Source organism: Acanthochromis polyacanthus, chromosome 24, assembly GCF_021347895.1.
Source record: "Acanthochromis polyacanthus isolate Apoly-LR-REF ecotype Palm Island chromosome 24, KAUST_Apoly_ChrSc, whole genome shotgun sequence".
Taxonomy (NCBI): domain Eukaryota; kingdom Metazoa; phylum Chordata; class Actinopteri; family Pomacentridae; genus Acanthochromis; species Acanthochromis polyacanthus.
This window is the reverse complement of record NC_067136.1, coordinates 1,441,111-1,461,865: the sequence shown is the minus strand read 5'-3', so window position 1 is coordinate 1,461,865 and position 20,755 is coordinate 1,441,111. Positions and strand designations below refer to the sequence as shown.

The window sequence follows — 20,755 nt, the reverse complement described above, 5'->3', positions numbered from 1 at the left end:
AGATATTTCCTGTTGTAGTTTTTCTGGGGTTTTGTAGATTGATATCTTTGACTTTAAATAAATGTCTACTGTGTCTGTTGTCCTCTGCTTGCGTCTCTTTCGGCATCATAACAGTTCTGTGTCTTTTTGGTTGTTGTCTGTCTGTTGCAACTGTTTTCTCTGGTTTTTGTTGCATTTTTTGGTAGTTTTGCATATATTTTGGTTGTTTTGTGCCTCTTTGTACTCAATTAGTCCCCCTTGATAGTAATTTGGGGTCTTTTTTCTTCACTGTGGCTCATTATTTCTCTGACTTGTTTAAATGATTTTCCAACAACAGTCAGATAATCTTCAGTAGATATCGGGTCGTTCTGTTCTCTGACTCTATTAAGAGAAACCAGAAGCTCTGTGGTCGTCCAGTTTCCTGTTTCTGCTGCAGAACTGCTCTTAGAAATGTGAATTTTTAGGATTATTCACTGTTTTTCCTTCATCTTCAACTCACCCAACATTTATAACTCTTTGCAGGTCTGTGAGTTGATGTTAATTCTGAGTTCACTTTGACAAAGTCAATTTTTTGCAGATTGTGTGACATCGTTCCAAGGTTTGCAGCTCTGAGGTCAGTGTTTCCATCCTGCACAGCAGCAGAGGTGTTACAAACAAAAAACCTATCAAAATGTGAAGTGGATGTATCTGAGAGAGCTGCAGTCTGCCTGGCAGTGAGAGGTAGGGAAGACAAAGAAACGGTGAGTCGTTATAAACTGCTTTTGTTTTGGTCAGTTATTACCAGGAAGCCTCTAAAATAATGAAAAGCTGTAAATATTTTGTTCCTGCACCTCATTTTAAACTGAACTTCTCTGCTTTGTTGGAAACACAGAAGGAAGAAACAGGAAAGAGGTTTTACTGATCAGAGAGAGGATCTAATATCAGCAGCTCAGGATGGAGGGAACATCTCTGCTGTGGATCTGTAAGTTATCTCTGATTCTCCATGTCCTGCTCAATGTGAAGCTTGAAATTGACCTCAGTGTGATTCTCCTGCAGTTCTGCTCTCTCTGATGAGCTGCAGAACAAACCAGGTGAAGCTGAACCTGAGTCCCAACAGATCTCAGTTTTTTAAAGACAAGTCTGTGACTCTGAGCTGTGAGGATGAAGACAGATCTGCTGGATGGACTCTGAGGAGAAACACCACCAGAGGAACCAGAACTCAGTGTGGAGATGGATGGGGAAGACCATCTGGTTCCAGCTGTACCATCGGCTACATGGTTCCAGGTGACAGTGGAGTTTACTGGTGTGAGTCCATGGAGGCAGCAGCCAGTCAGAGCATCAACCTCACTGTTTCTGGTAAGATGAGCTGTGCAGTCAGTGCTGATGAAGCTGTGTGTGAATGGATGAAATGCTGTAGTTTGTCTCTGTGTTGAGGTGGATCAGTGATCCTGCAGAGTCCTGTCCTCCCTGTGATGGAGGGAGATCCCCTCACTCTGAGCTGTCAATCAAAGCAGGACTCCCCCCTCCCAGCTGCTTTCTATAAAGATGGCTCCCTCATCAGGACTGAGCCCGGAGGTCACATGACCATCCTCCATGTTTCCAGGTCTGATGAAGGCCTCTACAGGTGTAACATCAGCAGTCATGGAGAGTCTCCATCCAGCTGGATCTCTGTCACAGGTCAGGATTCTTCTACTGAAAGAGACACACAACATGAGGAGAGACACACAACATGAGGAGAGACACACAACATGAGGAGAGACACACAACATGAGGAGAGACACACAACATGAGGAGAGACACACAACATGAGGAGAGACACACAACATGAGGAGAGACACACAACATGAGGAGAGACACAACATGAGGAGAGACACGCAACATGAGGAGAGACACGCAACATGAGAAGAGACACGCAACATGAGGAGAGACACACAACATGAGGAGAGACACACAACATGAGGAGAGACACACAACATGAGGAGAGACACACAACATGAGGAGAGACACGCAACATGAGGAGAGACACACAACATGAGGAGAGACACAACATGAGGAGAGACGCACAACATGAGTAGAGACGCACAACATGAGTAGAGACGCGCAACATGAGGACAGACACGCAACATGAGAAGAGACACACAACATGAGGAGAGACACGCAACATGAGGAGAGACACACAACATGAGGAGAGACACACAACATGAGGAGAGACACAACATGAGGAGAGACACAACATGAGGAGAGACGCACAACATGAGGAGAGACGCACAACATGAGGAGAGACACACAACATGAGGAGAGACACGCAACGTGAGAAGAGACACACAACATGAGGAGAGACACGCAACATGAGGAGAGACACACAACATGAGGAGAGACACACAACATGAGGAGAGACACAACATGAGGAGAGACGCACAACATGAGGAGAGACGCACAACATGAGGAGAGACACGCAACATGAGGAGAGACACGCAACGTGAGAAGAGACACACAACATGAGGAGAGACACACAACATGAGGAGAGACACAACATGAGGAGAGACGCACAACATGAGTAGACACACAACATGAGGAGAGACACAACATGAGGAGAGACACACAACATGAGGAGAGACACACAACATGAGGAGAGACACACAACATGAGGAGAGACACACAACATGAGGAGAGACACAACATGAGGAGAGACGCACAACATGAGTAGACACACAACATGAGGAGAGACACAACATGAGGAGAGACGCACAACATGAGTAGAGACGCACAACATGAGTAGAGACGCACAACATGAGGACAGACACACAACATGAGGAGAGACACACATGAGGAGAGACACACAACATGAGTACAGACGCACAACATGAGGAGAGACACAACATGAGGAGAGACACACAACATGAGGAGAGACACACAACATGAGGAGAGACACAACATGAGGAGAGACACACAACATTAGGAGAGACACGCAGCATGAGGAGAGACACACAACATGAGGAGAGACACACAACATGAGGAGAGACACGCAACATGAGGGGAGACATGCAACATGAGGGGAGACACACACCATGAGTAGAGACACACAACATGAGTAGAGACACGCAGCATGAGGAGAGACACACAACATGAGGAGAGACACACAACATGAGGAGAAACAACATGAGAAGAGACACACAACATGAGGAGAGACACACAACATGAGGAGAGACACACAACATGAGGAGAGACACACAACATGAGGAGAAACAACATGAGAAGAGACACACAACATGAGTAGAAACAACATGAGAAGAGACACACAACATGAGGAGAGACACACAACATGAGGAGAGACACACAACATGAGGAGAGACACACAACATGAGTAGAGACACAACATGAGGAGAGACACACAACATGAGGAGAAACAACATGAGAAGAGACACACAACATGAGGAGAGACACACAACATGAGTAGACACACAACATGAGGAGAGACACACAACATGAGGAGAAACAACATGAGGAGAGACACACAACATGAGTAGAGACACAACATGAGGAGAGACACACAACATGAGGAGAGACACACAACATGAGTAGAAACAACATGAGGAGAGACACACAACATGAGGAGAGACACAACATGAGTAGAGACACAACATGAGGAGAGACACACAACATGAGGAGAGACACAACATGAGTAGAAACAACATGAGTAGAGACACAACATGAGGAGAGACACACAACATGAGGAGAGACACAACATGAGTAGACACACAACATGAGTAGACACACAACATGAGGAGAGACACAACATGAGAAGAGACACAAAACATGAGGAGAGACACAACATGAGGAGAGACACACAACATGAGGAGAGACACACAACATGAGGAGAGACACAACATGAGAAGAGACACAAAACATGAGGAGAGACACAACATGAGGAGAGACACACAACATGAGTAGAGACACACAACATGAGGAGAGACACGCAACATGAGGGGAGACACGCAACATGAGGGGAGACATGCAACATGAGGGGAGACACACACCATGAGTAGAGACACACAACATGAGGAGAGACACAACATGAGGAGAGACGCACAACATGAGTAGACACACAACATGAGGAGAGACACAACATGAGGAGAGACACACAACATGAGGAGAGACACACAACATGAGGAGAGACACACAACATGAGGAGAGACACGCAACATGAGGAGAGACACACAACATGAGTAGAGACACACAACATGAGGAGAGACACACAACATGAGGAGAGAAACGCAACATGAGGAGAGACACGCAACATGAGAAGAGACACACAACATGAGGAGAGACACGCAACATGAGGAGAGACACACAACATGAGGAGAGACACACAACATGAGGAGAGACACAACATGAGGAGAGACGCACAACATGAGTAGACACACAACATGAGGAGAGACACAACATGAGGACAGACACAACATGAGGAGAGACACACATGAGGAGAGACACAACATGAGGAGAGACACAACATGAGGAGAGACACACAACATGAGGAGAGACACACAACATGAGGAGAGACACGCAACATGAGTACAGACACACAACATGAGGAGAGACACACAACATGAGGAGAGACACACAACATGAGTACAGACGCACAACATGAGGAGAGACACAACATGAGGAGAGACACACAACATGAGGAGAGACACACAACATGAGGAGAGACACGCAACATTAGGAGAGACGCGCAGCATGAGGAGAGACACACAACATGAGGAGAGACACAACATGAGGAGAGACACACAACATGAGGAGAGACACACAACATGAGTAGAGACACACAACATGAGGAGAGACACAACATGAGGAGAGACACACAACATGAGGAGAGACACACAACATGAGTAGAAACAACATGAGAAGAGACACACAACATGAGGAGAGACACACAACATGAGGAGAGACACACAACATGAGTAGACACGCAACATGAGGAGAGACACACAACATGAGTAGAGACACACAACATGAGTAGAAACAACATGAGAAGAGACACACAACATGAGGAGAGACACACAACATGAGTAGAGACACACAACATGAGTAGAGACACACAACATGAGGAGAGACACACAACATGAGGAGAGACACACAACATGAGGAGAGACACAACATGAGGAGAGACACGCAACATGAGGGGAGACATGCAACATGAGGGGAGACACACACCATGAGTAGAGACACACAACATGAGGAGAGACACACAACATGAGGAGAGACACACAACATGAGGAGAGACACACAACATGAGGAGAAACAACATGAGAAGAGACACACAACATGAGGAGAGACACACAACATGAGTAGACACACAACATGAGGAGAGACACACAACATGAGGAGAAACAACATGAGGGTAGAGACACAACATGAGGAGAGACACACAACATGAGGAGAGACACACAACATGAGTAGAAACAACATGAGGAGAGACACACAACATGAGGAGAGACACAACATGAGTAGAGACACAACATGAGGAGAGACACACAACATGAGGAGAGACACAACATGAGTAGAAACAACATGAGTAGAGACACAACATGAGAGACACACAACATGAGGAGAGACACACAACATGAGTAGAAACAACATGAGTAGAGACACAACATGAGAAGAGACACAAAACATGAGGAGAGACACAACATGAGGAGAGACACACAACATGAGGAGAGACACACAACATGAGGAGAGACACACAACATGAGGAGAGACACACAACATGAGTAGACACACAACATGAGGAGAGACACACAACATGAGTAGAAACAACATGAGGAGAGACACACAACATGAGGAGAGACACAACATGAGGAGAGACACACAACATGAGGAGAGACACACAACATGAGGAGAGACACACAACATGAGTAGAGACACACAACATGAGGAGAGACACACAACATGAGGAGAGACACAACATGAGGAGAGACACACAACATGAGGAGAGACACACAACATGAGGAGAGACACGCAACATGAGGGGAGACACGCAACATGAGGGGAGACATGCAACATGAGGGGAGACACACACCATGAGTAGAGACACACACCATGAGGAGAGACACAACATGAGGAGAGACGCACAACATGAGTAGACACACAACATGAGGAGAGACACAACATGAGGAGAGACGCACAACATGAGGAGAGACACACAACATGAGGAGAGACACACAACATGAGGAGAGACACACAACATGAGGAGAGACACGCAACATGAGGAGAGACACACAACATGAGGAGAGACACACAACATGAGGAGAGAAACGCAACATGAGGAGAGACGCAACATGAGAAGAGACACACAACATGAGGAGAGACACGCAACATGAGGAGAGACACACAACATGAGGAGAGACACACAACATGAGGAGAGACACAACATGAGGAGAGACGCACAACATGAGTAGACACACAACATGAGGAGAGACACAACATGAGGACAGACACACAACATGAGGAGAGACACACATGAGGAGAGACACAACATGAGGAGAGACACACATGAGGAGAGACACACAACATGAGGAGAGACACGCAACATGAGTACAGACACACAACATGAGGAGAGACACACAACATGAGGAGAGACACACAACATGAGTACAGACGCACAACATGAGGAGAGACACAACATGAGGAGAGACACACAACATGAGGAGAGACACACAACATGAGGAGAGACACGCAACATTAGGAGAGACGCGCAGCATGAGGAGAGACACACAACATGAGGAGAGACACAACATGAGGAGAGACACACAACATGAGGAGAGACACACAACATGAGTAGAGACACACAACATGAGGAGAGACACAACATGAGGAGAGACACACAACATGAGGAGAGACACACAACATGAGTAGAAACAACATGAGAGGAGACACACAACATGAGGAGAGACACACAACATGAGGAGAGACACACAACATGAGTAGACACGCAACATGAGGAGAGACACACAACATGAGTAGAGACACACAACATGAGTAGAAACAACATGAGAAGAGACACACAACATGAGGAGAGACACACAACATGAGTAGAGACACACAACATGAGTAGAGACACACAACATGAGGAGAGACACACAACATGAGGAGAGACACACAACATGAGTAGAGACACACAACATGAGGAGAGACACGCAACATGAGGAGAGACACACAACATGAGTAGAAACAACATGAGGAGAGACACAACATGAGTAGAGACACACAACATGAGGAGAGACACACAACATGAGTAGAAACAACATGAGGAGAGACACACAACATGAGTAGAAACAACATGAGGAGAGACACACAACATGAGGAGAGACACACAACATGAGGAGAAACAACATGAGAAGAGACACACAACATGAGTAGAAACAACATGAGAAGAGACACACAACATGAGGAGAGACACACAACATGAGTAGAAACAACATGAGCAGAGACACACAACATGAGTAGAGACACAACATGAGGAGAGACACACAACATGAGTAGAAACAACATGAGTAGAGACACATAACATGAGTAGAGACACAACATGAGGAGAGACACACAACATGAGTAGAGACACACAACATGAGGAGAGACACACAACATGAGGCGAGACACACAACATGAGTAGACACACAACATGAGGAGAGACACATAACATGAGGAGAGACACACAACATGAGGAGAGACACACAACATGAGTAGAGACACACAACATGAGTAGAGACACACAACATGAGTAGAAACAAACAACATGAGGAGAGACACACAACATGAGTAGAGACACACAACATGAGTAGAGACACACAACATGACTAGAGACACACAACATGAGGAGAGACACACAACATGAGGAGAGACACACAACATGAGGAGAGACACACAACATGAGTAGAAACAACATGAGGAGAGACACAACATGAGTAGAGACACACAACATGAGGAGAGACACACAACATGAGTAGAAACAACATGAGGAGAGACACACAACATGAGTAGAAACAACATGAGGAGAGACACAACATGAGGAGAGACACACAACATGAGGAGAAACAACATGAGAAGAGACACACAACATGAGTAGAAACAACATGAGAAGAGACACACAACATGAGGAGAGACACACAACATGAGTAGAAACAACATGAGCAGAGACACACAACATGAGTAGAGACACAACATGAGGAGAGACACACAACATGAGTAGAAACAACATGAGTAGAGACACATAACATGAGTAGAGACACAACATGAGGAGAGACACACAACATGAGTAGAGACACACAACATGAGGAGAGACACACAACATGAGGAGAGACACACAACATGAGTAGACACACAACATGAGGAGAGACACATAACATGAGGAGAGACACACAACATGAGTAGAGACACAACATGAGGAGAGACACACAACATGAGTAGAGACACAACATGAGGAGAGACACACAACATGAGTAGAGACACACAACATGAGGAGAGACACACAACATGAGTAGACACACAACATGAGGAGAGACACACAACATGAGCAGAGACACACAACATGAGGAGAGACACACAACATGAGGAGAGACACACAACATGAGTAGAGACACAACATGAGGAGAGACACAACATGAGGAGAGACACGCAACATGAGGAGAGACACACAACATGAGGAGAGACACAACATGAGGAGAGACACAACATGAGGAGAGACACGCAACATGACCAACAACAGACTGACCCAGAGGAAAAGAAAATTCAAAAAGAGATCTCAAAAATGTTTCATTTACTTCTCATAGACAACTTTGAGATCTGTGTGACACCAAACTGAGACTAAGGCTTATTTCTCCTGTGTCTCATTTTTTTCTCCCGAGCAATAAGATGCACTAAATCTCAGTTTCGTCTCCTTTAAAGTTTCAGAAGAGATCTCAACAAGCTCTCATATAATTCTCAGAGTTTCTCAACTTTTGTGTCTCTTTGTGATCTCAGGCAGAGAAATCAGAGAGCTCTCTCGAAGAACTCAGTCTGTTCTCATCCCAGCTTCAGTTCATGCATCTCATACTAAGCTCAGAGAGAACAAATGAAGAGATCTCCACAAGCGCTCACTGAATTCTCAGACTCAGGTCAACGTTTTGGTTGTTTTTAATCATCTAGCATGTTGACTTTATTGTAATCCACATGATATTTTTTTAAATTAATTAATAAAGATTCAGATTACTTTATTCATCCCAAAAGGGAAATTCATTTGTCTGTCAGCTCATCTGCTATTTGCTATAGAATTATAAAGCCTGATCGCTGTGGGTACAAAGATCTTCTATATCTTTCCGTCCTGCAGTCCAGAGAGGGGCCCATCACGATATTATGAGTGAATGATCCGTGTTGTTTAGAATGATAAATCCAGTCAAGTGGGAGGAGAGGGTGACATGATTGAAGTCACCATATATTATTATAAGTGCCTCAAGATGTTTAGGCTGTATCCTGGCAACTTCTTATTTGTTGCAGCATTTATAAGGTGTGTGTGTGCAGATTAATATATGCATAGGGTGGCATAGCTCAGTGGGTAGAGTGGCTGTCCCACACTCAGAAGGCCGGGGTTTGATTCCAAGTCTGTCATGCTCATGTGGAGGTGTGAGTGAGTCTCACATATTGCTCTGTAGAAGCTCCACTATTGTTCATTTTCTTTTCCAGAGGAGAAATAAAGGAGCCATTAAACACACTGTATTGAGATTAGCAGGGTATCTCCCACAAGTCTCAAGTATGACTCCCTCTAATTATCCTGTCTCACCTATTTCTCCTAGTGAATTTTAGGAGAAACATATGAGAAACCTTTAGACAAAATAGAAACTAAAATGAGGCTGACATGAGAATCTCAAATTTGTCTCCTGAGCTGTAGAAGAGCAAGCTTTGAGCAGTAAAATTTTCCTCTGGGGAGGAGAGACACACAACATGAGTAGAGACACACAACATGAGGAGAGACACACAACATGAGTAGAGACACACAACATGAGTAGAGACACTAAACTAGCACAAACACACACAACAATCTTTAAGATCCTGGATTACCACAAACAGATACAGAATGACTGAATAAACATGATATTAGCAGGTTTCAGATGATGTTGGTGAGTATAGTTGCTGTCCTTCCTGCTCCGGTGTTACTTCTTGATATTGTCTTGGTTTTTTTCTTCTATTTTTATCCTTCTTACGTTTCCTACACTGTGCAAAACTACTTACAACAGAGACATGCTCTTCAATATTGGCAGAAAGTACTCACAGCAAACCTGACAAAGCGATTACACCTGGGAGATTCACACAACCAACCAATGAGCTCTCCTCGGTCATCTTCAGTGCTGTTTATATTCCACCTCCAGTGGACTTTCTCTGACCTGCATAAGGTTCTTGCTAGCCACCAGGCTAATCGTCTGAGCTGTCCTGGAACATGATCCAGTCCATGTTTTCCAAGGAGTCCTGCAGAGTGGACTTGGATTGGTTGGCCCGGCACGTCACCTCTGCTTTCTGATTCAGTCATTGTTTATATTTTGATATGAGGAAGATAGCACCATGGTCATACTTACCAAATGAAAGGAGAGACTTGATTTTATACCTCTCTTTGAACGGTGTGTAGCAGTGGTCTGAGGTCCTGTCCCCTCTGAAGGTCTGGCTGAACCCTCCTGAGGTTTGTACTGTTAAAGTCACATCACGGTGGTGACATCAGTGTGTTTAAAGATACGGTTGTGGGATTTACTGGGAAACTAGTGGATGAAACCATCACAAAGATTCCCATCAGAACATCTCCAAACAGAAGCTGTTGGTGGACAAAACCATCCATGACACCCTGAAGTCCTGCATCGCTGCCAACGACATCGACCTGCTCCCTGGAACATGGAGGCTGCCTCAGAGTTCAAGGAGACCAAACGGTGCTATGGGAGGAAGCTGGAGTCACAAAGTCTGTGTAGATCCTCAGTCATCAGGTCATGGTAGTTGTTGAAGCTTCAGGAGAAATCATCTGGACTTCTCTGGTAGGTTCTTGAAGATGTTTCACCTTCTTTTGTCATAACCCGGCTCAATGGCCATGACAAAAAGAACAGGAGGAGTGCTTTTCCAAGATAATCAAATAATTAATTACAAATAAAAGTAAGCTAAACAAAGAATAACTACAAGCATGGGGTGTGTTTTTTTTCTGTAATATCAGCAGTGTGTATGTGGGTGTGTGAAAATGATGTGGTACGAGGTGTTGAAGGGTGCACTACCAAAAACACTAAATGAATCGTGCATGTGGCTCAGGCGACGAGAGCAGCGAGCCCAGAGCAAGGAGCCACCACAGGTCACTGGAAGCCAGCATATATAGTGGAGGTGGAGCAGAGCCCAGGTGCTCCACATCTCAGTGATTTTACCTAGCCAGTCCCAGCACCTTGGAGAGAACAGATGTCATTAGTTCCTCTATTAGATATATACACAGGGGCCGTCTCACTTTCAAGAGGTGTCTTCTGTTCTGACTAATTCATGTTCTTTGTTGTGGAAACCAGCAGCTCTGTTACCATCATTGTTGTTAGTGGACCACCTGGATTCACCCAATCACACCTGGAGACAGGTGGGACCTGGTGGTTAATGTTCCTTTAACCACGTGACCTGGAGTTACTATTTCTACTGGAGCTCTCCATTAGTCAGAACTGAAGAATCATCACAGATGAAGGTGAAGCATCTTCAAGAAACCTACAAAAGAAGTCCAGTTGATTTCAGCTGAAACTCCAACGACTGGAGTCACAAACGGAGTGATCCAACTCCACAGGACTGAGGCAGGGACTACGAAATATCACCAACTACAAAGACATCGGCACCACTTTTGCTGATGATCTGAACATCCATCCATCCATTTTCCTCCACTTATCCGGGGCCGGGTCGCGGGGGCAGCAGGCGAAGCAGGTCGTTCCAGACGTCCCTCCCCCCAGCGACGCTTTCCAGCTCTTCCTGGGGGATCCCTAGGCGTTCCCAGGCCAGACGAGATATATAATCTCTCCAGCAAGTTCTGGGTCTGCCCCGGGGTCTCCTCTCAGACGGACGTACTCGGAAAACCTCCAGAGGAAGTCTCCTTGGAGGCGTCCGAATCAGGTTGCCAAACCACCTCAACTGGCTCCTTTTGATGCGAAGAAGCAGCGGCTCTACTCCGAGCTCCCTCCGGATGTCTGGACTCCTCACCCTATCTCTAAGGCTGAGCCCAGCCACCCTACGGAGGAAGCTCATTTCGGCCGCTTGTATCCGCGATCTTGTTCTTTCGGTCACTACCCAAAGCTCATGATCATAGGTGAGGGTTGGAACGTAGATGGATGGTAAATCGAGAGCTTTGCCTTACGGCTCAGCTCCCTCTTCACCACGACAGTTCGGTACAACGCCCGCATTACTGCTGACGCCGCACCAATCCGCCTGTCCATCTCTCGCTCTATTTTCCCATCACTCGTGAACAAGATCCTGAGATACTTAAACTCCTTCGCTTGGGGAAGCAACTTCCCCCCAACCCGGAGGAAGCACTCCACCGGTTTCCGGCAGAGAACCATGGCCTCGGACTTGGAGGTGCTGATCCGCATCCCGGCCGCTTCACACTCGGCTGCAAACCACTCCAGTGCGTGCCGGAGGTCATGGTCTGAGGATGCCAACAAAACCACATCATCCGCAAAAAGCAGAGAAGCGATCCTGAGGCTCCCAAACCGAAAACCCTCCCCACCACGACTGCGCCTTGAAATCCTGTCCATGAAAACCATAAACAGGATTGGAGACAAGGGGCAGCCCTGGCGGAGTCCAACACCCACCGGAAACGTGTCTGACTTAATGCCGAGTATGCGGACACAGCTCTCACTTTGGTTGTACAGGGACCGAACAGCCCGTAACAACGAACCTCGGACCCCATACTTCCGTAGTGCCCCCCACAAAGCCCCTCGGGGGACACGGTCATAGACACGAAATTGCCCATCTGGTCAATTCAGATACAGAAGATGAGGACTTTGATGGATTTGTGACAAAAGATAATGTGAGTGTATTTTTAAGTACATAGTTGAAGAATGTTCAACCAAACTCACTGTTTTGCTTCCGTTTCCTTGTTTTAGTACGCGCCCAATAATACGGGGCGCCTTATATTTGACTTAAGTACAGAAATAAACCCCGTAATCGAGACTATGCCTTACAATCCGATGCGCCTTATGGTGCGGAAAATATGGTATATTTGATTGGAAAGGATGATACCAGGTTCTCTTCTCTCTACAGGTAAACCAACAACTTCAGCCCCGCCCCCTTCCTCAGCTCCGCCCCCTGTCTCCTCCTCCCTCCATCTTGTCTTCAGGCTGCTCTGCCACCTGGTGGTGTTCTGTCCATACTTCATCTCTACTGGCCTCATGGTGTCTTTGTATCGACACAGAGCTACAGGTACTGATCAATCACTGACCTGTCAATCAATCAATCAATCAATCAATCAATCAATCAATCAGTTATTGGGGTTTTCTCTTCTTTACTAACATCTGTTATAACCTCATCTGACAGTCTCCGTGGCGACAGTCCCTCCCCTCCACGCTGAGCAGGGATTGGCTGATGACCTCAGGGCCATCGAGTGTCACTTCTGGGTCACATGGTGTGATCATGTGATCATCCTGAACCTCAAACTTCTTCCTTCATGACTCTGATAGAGTTGTTGAACATCCAGGTTGTTGATGTCTGAGTTACCGTGGAGAAGAAGATGGGGCATCCTTCAGTCCTATATGTGTTTTAAAACCCGCTAACTCATCATTTATAGATTTAGTTTTATTGAGAGATCATGAACGATCATTTTCAGACCTAAAACTGGTTCCTTGGTTTTATCTCAACAACTTCAAGCTCCAACCTTTAGTAAGAAACTGAAGAATCTTTTCCTCTGCACAACTTAATTTGATGAAATCAGCAGTAAACGATGTTAACATGATTCAAAGCTGGTGTCTCTCTGGTCATTTGTCTTTGAGTCAGTTGTTGGTCATGTTGTGTCTCTTTGTTGTAGTTTTCAGTCTGTTGTTGGTCATGTTGTGTCTCTGTTGTAGTTTTCAGTCTGTTGTTGGTCATGTTGTGTCTCTTTGTTGTAGTTTTCAGTCTGTTGTTGGTCATGTTGTATCTCTTTGTTGTAGTTTTCAGTCTGTTGTTGGTCATGTTGTGTCTCTCTGTTGTAGTTTTCAGTCTGTTGTTGGTCATGTTGTGTCTCTTTGTTGTAGTTTTCAGTCTGTTGTTGGTCATGTTGTGTCTCTGTTGTAGTTTTCAGTCTGTTGTTGGTCATGTTGTGTCTCTTTGTTGTAGTTTTCAGTCTGTTGTTGGTCATGTTGTATCTCTTTGTTGTAGTTTTCAGTCTGTTGTTGGTCATGTTGTGTCTCTCTGTTGTAGTTTTCAGTCTGTTGTTGGTCATGTTGTGTCTCTTTGTTGTAGTTTTCAGTCTGTTGTTGGTCATGTTGTGTCTCTGTGGTTGTAGTTTTCAGTCTGTTGTTGGTCATGTTGTGTCTCTCTGTTGTAGTTTTCAGTCTGTTGTTGGTCATGTTGTGTCTCTGTGGTTGTAGTTTTCAGTCTGTTGTTGGTCATGTTGTGTCTCTCTGTTGTAGTTTTCAGTCTGTTGTTGTTCATGTTCTGTCTCTTTGTTGTAGTTTTCAGTCTGTTGTTGTTCATGTTGTGTCTCTGTTGTAGTTTTCAGTCTGTTGTTGGTCATGTTGTGTCTCTGTGGTTGTAGTTTTCAGTCTGTTGTTGGTCATGTTGTGTCTCTTTGTTGTAGTTTTCAGTCTGTTGTTGGTCATGTTGTGTCTCTGTGGTTGTAGTTTTCAGTCTGTTGTTGGTCATGTTGTGTCTCTCTGTTGTAGTTTTCAGTCTGTTGTTGTTCATGTTTTGTCTCTTTGTTGTAGTTTTCAGTCTGTTGTTGGTCATGTTGTGTCTCTGTGGTTGTAGTTTTCAGTCTGTTGTTGGTCATGTTGTGTCTCTCTGTTGTAGTTTTCAGTCTGTTGTTCATGTTGTGTCTCTGTTGTAGTTTTCAGTCTGTTGTTGGTCATGTTGTGTCTCTCTGTTATAGTTTTCAGTCTGTTGTTGGTCATGTTGTGTCTCTCTGTTATAGTTTTCAGTCTGTTGTTGGTCATGTTGTGTCTCTTTGTTGTAGTTTTCAGTCTGTTGTTGGTCATGTTGTGTCTCTCTGTTATAGTTTTCAGTCTGTTGTTGGTCATGTTGTGTCTCTTTGTTGTAGTTTTCAGTCTGTTGTTGTTCATGTTGTGTTTCCTTGTTGTAGTTTTCAGTCTGTTGTTGGTCATGTTGTGTCTCTCTGTTGTAGTTTTCAGTGTGTTGTTGGTCATGTTGTGTCTCTTTGTTGTAGTTTTCAGTCTGTTGTTGGTCATGTTGTGTCTCTTTGTTGTAGTTTTCAGTCTGTTGTTGGTCATGTTGTGTCTCTTTGTTGTAGTTTTCAGTCTGTTGTTGGTCATGTTGTGTCTCTGTTGTAGTTTCCAGTCTGTTGTTGGTCATGTTGTGTCTCTTTGTTGTAGTTTTCAGTCTGTTGTTGGTCATGTTGTGTCTCTCTGTTATAGTTTTCAGTGTGTTGTTGGTCATGTTGTGTCTCTCTGTTGTAGTTTTCAGTCTGTTGTTGGTCATGTTGTGTCTCTTTGTTGTAGTTTTCAGTCTGTTGTTGGTCATGTTGTGTTTCCTTGTTGTAGTTTTCAGTCTGTTGTTGGTCATGTTGTGTCCTTCTGTTGTAGCTTTTAGTCTGTTGTTTGTCATGTTGTGTCTCTCTGTTGTAGTTTTCAGTGTGTTGTTGGTCATGTTGTGTCTCTTTGTTGTAGTTTTCAGTCTGTTGTTGGTCATGTTGTGTCTCTTTGTTGTAGTTTTCAGTCTGTTGTTGGTCATGTTGTGTCTCTTTGTTGTAGTTTTCAGTCTGTTGTTGGTCATGTTGTGTCTCTGTTGTAGTTTCCAGTCTGTTGTTGGTCATGTGTCTCTTTGTTGTAGTTTTCAGTCTGTTGTTGGTCATGTTGTGTCTCTCTGTTATAGTTTTCAGTCTGTTGTTGGTCATGTTGTGTCTCTTTGTTGTAGTTTTCAGTCTGTTGTTGGTCATGTTGTGTCTCTTTGTTGTAGTTTTCAGTCTGTTGTTGGTCATGTTGTGTTTCCTTGTTGTAGTTTTCAGTCTGTTGTTGGTCATGTTGTGTCCTTCTGTTGTAGCTTTTAGTCTGTTGTTGGTCATGTTGTGTCTCTCTGTTGTAGTTTTCAGTGTGTTGTTGGTCATGTTGTGTCTCTTTGTTGTAGTTTTCAGTCTGTTGTTGGTCATGTTCTGTCTCTTTGTTGTAGTTTTCAGTTTGTTGTTGGTCATGTTGTGTCTCTTTGTTGTAATTTTCAGTCTGTTGTTGGTCATGTTGTGTCTTTGTTGTAGTTTTCAGTCTGTTGTTGGTCATGTTGTGTCTCTTTGTTGTAGTTTTCAGTCTGTTGTTGGTCATGTTGTGTCTCTTTGTTGTAGTTTTCAGTCTGTTGTTGGTCATGTTGTGTCTCTGTTGTAGTTTCCAGTCTGTTGTTGGTCATGTTGTGTCTCTTTGTTGTAGTTTTCAGTCTGTTGTTGGTCATGTTGTGTCTCTCTGTTATAGTTTTCAGTCTGTTGTTGGTCATGTTGTGTCTCTTTGTTGTAGTTTTCAGTCTGTTGTTGGTCATGTTGTGTCTGTTTGTTGTAGTTTTCAGTCTGTTGTTGGTCATGTTGTGTTTCCTTGTTGTAGTTTTCAGTCTGTTGTTGGTCATGTTGTGTCCTTCTGTTGTAGCTTTTAGTCTGTTGTTTGTCATGTTGTGTCTCTCTGTTGTAGTTTTCAGTGTGTTGTTGGTCATGTTGTGTCTCTTTGTTGTAGTTTTCAGTCTGTTGTTGGTCATGTTGTGTCTCTCTGTTATAGTTTTCAGTCTGTTGTTGGTCATGTTGTGTCTCTTTGTTGTAGTTTTCAGTCTGTTGTTGGTCATGTTGTGTCTCTTTGTTGTAGTTTTCAGTCTGTTGTTGGTCATGTTGTGTTTCCTTGTTGTAGTTTTCAGTCTGTTGTTGGTCATGTTGTGTTTCCTTGTTGTAGTTTTCAGTCTGTTGTTGGTCATGTTGTGTCCTTCTGTTGTAGCTTTTAGTCTGTTGTTTGTCATGTTGTGTCTCTCTGTTGTAGTTTTCAGTCTGTTGTTGGTCATGTTGTCTCTTTGTTGTAGTTTTCAGTCTGTTGTTGGTCATGTTGTGTTTCCTTGTTGTAGTTTTCAGTCTGTTGTTGGTCATGTTGTGTCCTTCTGTTGTAGCTTTTAGTCTGTTGTTTGTCATGTTGTGTCTCTCTGTTGTAGTTTTCAGTGTGTTGTTGGTCATGTTGTGTCTCTTTGTTGTAGTTTTCAGTCTGTTGTTGGTCATGTTCTGTCTCTTTGTTGTAGTTTTCAGTTTGTTGTTGGTCATGTTGTGTCTCTTTGTTGTAATTTTCAGTCTGTTGTTGGTCATGTTGTGTCTTTGTTGTAGTTTTCAGTCTGTTGTTGGTCATGTTGTGTCTTTGTTCTAGTTTTCAGTCTGTTGTTGGTCATGTTGTGTTTCTGTGGTTGTTTTCTGAGTCTTTGTGTGTTTTTCTGCTCTAACATCAGTGATGAGGAAACAGTGAATCCAGTCTCAGTGTTGAACCAGAAACTCTCTCCTGCCACCTGCTGGTAATTTCTGAGTCACACTGAACAAATACTGAGTCACCTTGTTTTCTGGAGGCATTTAATGGAATAATTTGACAAATCTTCAGATATTTTTACACATTTAAGTCATTTGTGTTGCATGTGGAGTAATTTTAGGCCATTTTTTTGTTCTTTGGCACATATTTTAGTTTTTTTAGTATAGTTTTTAGTTTTTTTTCTTTTAATTAACACAAAAATATGCAAAAGTAACACAAAGATACAAAATAAACAGAAATAAAAACACCAGCAATGATACAAAATGAACACAAAGACAGGAAACAACACAATTACATGAGTTGTTAAAATGAAACCATTTTCTGATTGGAGGATCCTGAGTTCAGCTCAGAACTGATGCTCCGTGGTCACAGCAGTGATGATGTCATCATAGTCATCATCCAATCCCTGCTCAGCCTGTGTGGGCGGGGCCGTCACCATGGAAACAGGAAGATCATTTCCTGCAGTCAGAGCAGATCAGAAAGAAAATAATTTATCAACACATGAAGAGTTCAGTTAGAGACAGCTGTCAATCATCAGAGGACTGATTGATTGATTGATTGATTGATTGATTGACAGGTCAGTGATTGATCAGTACCTGTAGCTCTGTGTCGATACAAAGACACCACGCGGACAGTAGAGATGAAGTATGGACAGAACACCACCAGGTGGCAGAGCAGCCTGAAGACAAGATGGAGGGAGGAGGAGACAGGGGGCGGAGCTGAGGGAGGGGGTGGAGCTGAGGAAGGAGACAGGGCTGAGGTTGTAGGTGGGGCTGATGACGGAGGCGGAGATGAGGTTATAGGTTTACCTGTAGAGAGAAGAGAATCTGGTCAGGTGACTCTTTCTGCTCATTTCATGTTCATTTTCAGTCATTTTGTGTCTCTTCTTAGTTGATTGTTGTGTGTCTCTCCTCATGTTGTGTGTCTCTCCTCATGTTGTGTGTCTCTCCTCATGTTGTGTGTCTCTCCTCATGTTGTGTGTCTCTCCTCATGTTGTGTGTCTCTTTCAGTAGAAGAATCCTGACCTGTGACAGAGATCCAGCTGGATGGAGACTCTCCATGACTGCTGATGCTACACCTGTAGAGGCCTTCATCAGACCTGGAAACATGGAGGATGGTCATGTGACCTCCGGGCTCAGTCCTGATGAGGGAGCCATCTTTATAGAAAGCAGCTGGGAGGGGGGAGTCCTGCTTTGATTGACAGCTCAGAGTGAGGGGATCTCCCTCCATCACAGGGAGGACAGGACTCTGCAGGATCACTGATCCACCTCAACACAGAGACAAACTACAGCATTTCATCCATTCACACACAGCTTCATCAGCACTGACTGCACAGCTCATCTTACCAGAAACAGTGAGGTTGATGCTCTGACTGGCTGCTGCCTCCATGGACTCACACCAGTAAACTCCACTGTCACCTGGAACCATGTAGCCGATGGTACAGCGAGAACCAGATGGTCTTCCCCATCCATCTCCACACTGAGTTCTGGTTCTCCTGGTGGTGTTTCTCCTCAGAGTCCATCCAGCAGATCTGTCTTCATCCTCACAGCTCAGAGTCACAGACTTGTCTTTAAAGAACTGAGATCTGTTGGGACTCAGGTTCAGCTTCACCTGGTTTGTTCTGCAGCTCATCAGTGAGAGCAGAACTAAAGAGACATGAAGGTTAGTTTGAGACACGACAATGTTTCATCACCAACATAAATCATTCATTGAGGCCAACAGAACAAACCTCCATGGTTCTATTTCATACATTTAAAGAAGCTTCTTCTGATCTTTGTAGCAGAACGTTCAACACTGGAAGTCTCACTGACCTTTACAAGGAATCCTCATCAACCTCAATTATTGTTTGTTTTTGAGCCAAATTTTAAAATCACACAAAACTGCTCAAAAAACCCAAAGATAATCAGAGATAACTTACAGATCCACAGCAGAGATGTTCCCTCCATCCTGATCTGCTGGTATTAGATCCTCTCTCTGATCAGTAAAACCTCCTTCCTGTTTCCTCCTTCTGTGTTTCCAACAAAGCAGAGAAGTTCAGTTTAAAATGAGGGACATGAACAAAGTGTTTTCAGCTTTTCATTATTTTAGAGTAGTGGTGTCCAAACTGTGGCCTGCAGGCCAACTGTTGCTTGCCATCCATTTTTTTTGTCCCCTATCAAATTCTAAAGCTGTAATGTATTATGGTAGCCTAGCCGCACTAGACCCAGGTCTGAAGACACAAGGGTCTAGGCACGCTCGACAGGAAGGGAGGCGAGCTAAAAGGTTGTCTATCAAATCACTCTGCAGCAATTGGGTAGGTATACAACCAATCAGCGCAACGAATAGGCTCCTAGAGCGCCGGAAATCAGAGGATACGGTAGTTCGGTGAAGCCTTATTTATACAGTCAATGGGTGAAGCTCAAGTATATTACAGACATGTTAACAGAAACATTATTCAGAGCCGGTGCTAATGGAGCTCAATGACTGTTGTCGTTTTTGTTGTCGACCCTGGCAAAGAATTAAACTCGTTGCCGTGGGTTGTCTAGCACGGCTAGGCTAGTTGTTTCCGGTTGTTTCTGTCAGAATCGTCACGCCTCTGTCGTCACTTCGTTACGCCCGCCTTCTGACTCTACACTTCATGGTGATTTGTCCGGCCGGTTTTAGGAGAATCCAGCCTCGAGCCTTATGGAGGGTAACTAGACTCTAAATTGCCCGTAGGTGTGAATGTGAGTGTGATTGTCTGTCTGTGTATGTAGCCCTGTGACAGACTGGTGACCTGTCCAGGGTGTCCCCTGCCTTCGCCCGAGTCAGCTGGGATAGGCTCCAGCACCCCCCGTGACCCTAGTGAGGATAAAGCGGTGTATAGAGAATGGATGGATGGACTTCTTAGTTTTAACACTAGGTGGAGCTACTGTCTTTAACAAGGCAGCATCTCCACAAAGGAAGTGATCAAAGACAAGCTTTGCTCAGGGAGACTAAAAATGGAAAAGAGACACAAGATCACAAGTGAGAGAAAATTTCAGACAATTTGGAAAAATGAATATTTCTTGATAGAAACCAAGGAGGAGTGTGTCTGTTTGATCTGCAGTGAAACTGTTTCAGTGATGAAAGAGTAAAAT

The 20,755-nt window shown here is 44.3% G+C and overlaps 2 protein-coding genes across 3 annotated transcripts in view; one reads left to right on the top strand and one right to left on the bottom strand.

Annotated features, from left to right (window-relative positions):
• Positions 1-513: 513 nt before the first annotated feature.
• On the top strand, positions 514-13,927 carry LOC127532613 (Fc receptor-like A). 2 transcript variants are annotated; one of them, XM_051944585.1, is made up of 6 exons: positions 514-699; positions 851-940; positions 1,015-1,314; positions 1,393-1,635; positions 13,240-13,398; positions 13,513-13,927. In XM_051944585.1, the coding sequence occupies exons 2-6, from the start codon at positions 913-915 to the stop codon at positions 13,644-13,646; spliced, it is 864 nt and encodes a 287-aa protein (XP_051800545.1). In that variant the 5' UTR covers positions 514-699; positions 851-912; the 3' UTR covers positions 13,647-13,927. The 2 variants fall into 2 exon arrangements, with proteins under 2 accessions (XP_051800545.1, XP_051800544.1); XM_051944584.1 differs by having other exon boundaries at positions 514-719.
• Positions 13,928-17,565: 3,638 nt separating this feature from the next.
• The window catches only part of LOC127532611 (Fc receptor-like B), a 70,255-nt gene continuing 67,065 nt past the window's right edge, over positions 17,566-20,755 (bottom strand). Inside the window, exons 3-5 of the mRNA XM_051944581.1 lie at positions 19,004-19,303; positions 18,254-18,925; positions 17,566-18,116 (exon numbers count right to left, since the gene is read on the bottom strand). Of these exons, the coding sequence (XP_051800541.1) occupies positions 18,627-18,925; positions 19,004-19,303 (599 nt within the window). The 3' untranslated portion in view covers positions 17,566-18,116; positions 18,254-18,626. The remainder of the gene's footprint in view (positions 18,117-18,253; positions 18,926-19,003; positions 19,304-20,755) is intronic.

What these genes read in the sequence shown, in the direction of transcription:
- LOC127532613 (XM_051944585.1), top strand. Translation starts at nt 913, where the DNA reads ATGGAGGGAACATCTCTGCTGTGGATCT. An exon ending in CAGCTGGATCTCTGTCACAG is followed by an intron (nt 1,636 to 13,239) that starts GTCAGGATTCTT and finishes TTCTCTCTACAG; the next exon opens with GTAAACCAACAACTTCAGCC. An exon ending in GTATCGACACAGAGCTACAG is followed by an intron (nt 13,399 to 13,512) that starts GTACTGATCAAT and finishes CTCATCTGACAG; the next exon opens with TCTCCGTGGCGACAGTCCCT.